Here is a 1,186-nt window from a genome sequence, read left to right on the forward strand (position 1 = left end):
TCATTCTTCCATAGTTTCCCTCACAAAGAGTCTCTTAAGAGCCCTCTTGATATCTTTGTTTCTGAGACTGTAGATGAAGGGGTTCAGCATGGGGGTCACTACAGTGTACAGCACTGAGGCTGTTGAGACCAAATGTGAGCTGTGGGGAGCAGCAGAGCTAAGATACACCCCTAAGAGTGTACAATAAAATAAGCAGACAACTGAGAGGTGAGAGGCACAGGTGGAAAAGGCTTTAAACTTCCCTTCAACTGATGACATTCTACGGATGCAGGAAACGATCTTAGAGTAAGAGTAAACAATACCAGCAAAGGGACCACCACTCAGCAGGAGAGCTGCAAGATACATCACTAGGTTATTCAGAAAGGTGTCAGAACAGGCCAGTTGGAGCAGCTGGTTGAGCTCACAGAAATAGTGGGGGATTGCCAACTCTGTGCAGAAAGACAGTCTCAACGTCATCAAACTTTGTAACAAAGAATTCAGTACACTCAAAACCCAGGACACCAGAACCAGCAGTCCACAGAGCCTGGGGTTCATGATGACCATGTAGTGCAGGGGGTGACAGATGGCCACATAGCGGTCATACGCCATCACTGACAAAAGAAGCATATCCAATACGGCAAAGAGTATGCAAAAATAAATCTGGGTGAGGCAGCCCGCATAGGTGATGGCTTTGCTGTGCGTGTGGATGTTCTGCAGCATCTTTAAGATGGTGGTGGAGATGAAACCAATGTCCACCAAGGACAGGTTGGAGAGGAAGAAGTACATGGGGGTGTGGAGGTGGGAGTCTGAGCTGACAGCCAGGATGAGGAGCAGGTTCCCCCACACAGTGAGCAGGTACATGGAGAGGAAGAGCCCAAAGAGGAGAGGCTGTACCTCTGGGTCTTCTGTCAATCCCAGAAGAAGAAATCTTGTAACTTGTGTGTCATTCTTTGCTTTCATTTTATGGAAGGAACTATTAGGAAAGAATTAAACAAATGGTGACACTTCACAAATTATCGTAATGAAAATAGTTGAATTGTACAGTATGTGATTTTTACACAGAAGCATTCTTATCCTACAAGGGATTATATCATATTATCACTGCAGAAGAGTTTCTGCCCCACTTCTAAATCCCTCCCCCCCCCCGCCCACGATTAGATATGTTGTACTTTCAATATGAACTTCTGCCACCATGTGGGGAATACAA

General features: G+C 45.7%; 1 protein-coding gene across 1 annotated transcript; it reads right to left on the reverse strand.

Moving 5' to 3' along the window:
* LOC103123669 (olfactory receptor 7A17-like) lies at nt 1–969 on the reverse strand. Its single transcript, XM_007534328.2, has one exon. It carries the CDS (start codon nt 937–939, stop codon nt 1–3), a length of 939 nt encoding a protein of 312 aa, XP_007534390.1. The 5' UTR covers nt 940–969.
* Nucleotides 970–1,186: the final 217 nt, after the last annotated feature.

The sequence above is a fragment of the Erinaceus europaeus genome, chromosome 23 (assembly GCF_950295315.1).
Source record: "Erinaceus europaeus chromosome 23, mEriEur2.1, whole genome shotgun sequence".
NCBI lineage: Eukaryota > Metazoa > Chordata > Mammalia > Eulipotyphla > Erinaceidae > Erinaceus > Erinaceus europaeus.

What these genes read in the sequence shown, in the direction of transcription:
- LOC103123669 (XM_007534328.2), bottom strand. Translation starts at nt 939, where the DNA reads ATGAAAGCAAAGAATGACACACAAGTTACAAGATTTCTTCTTCTGGGA.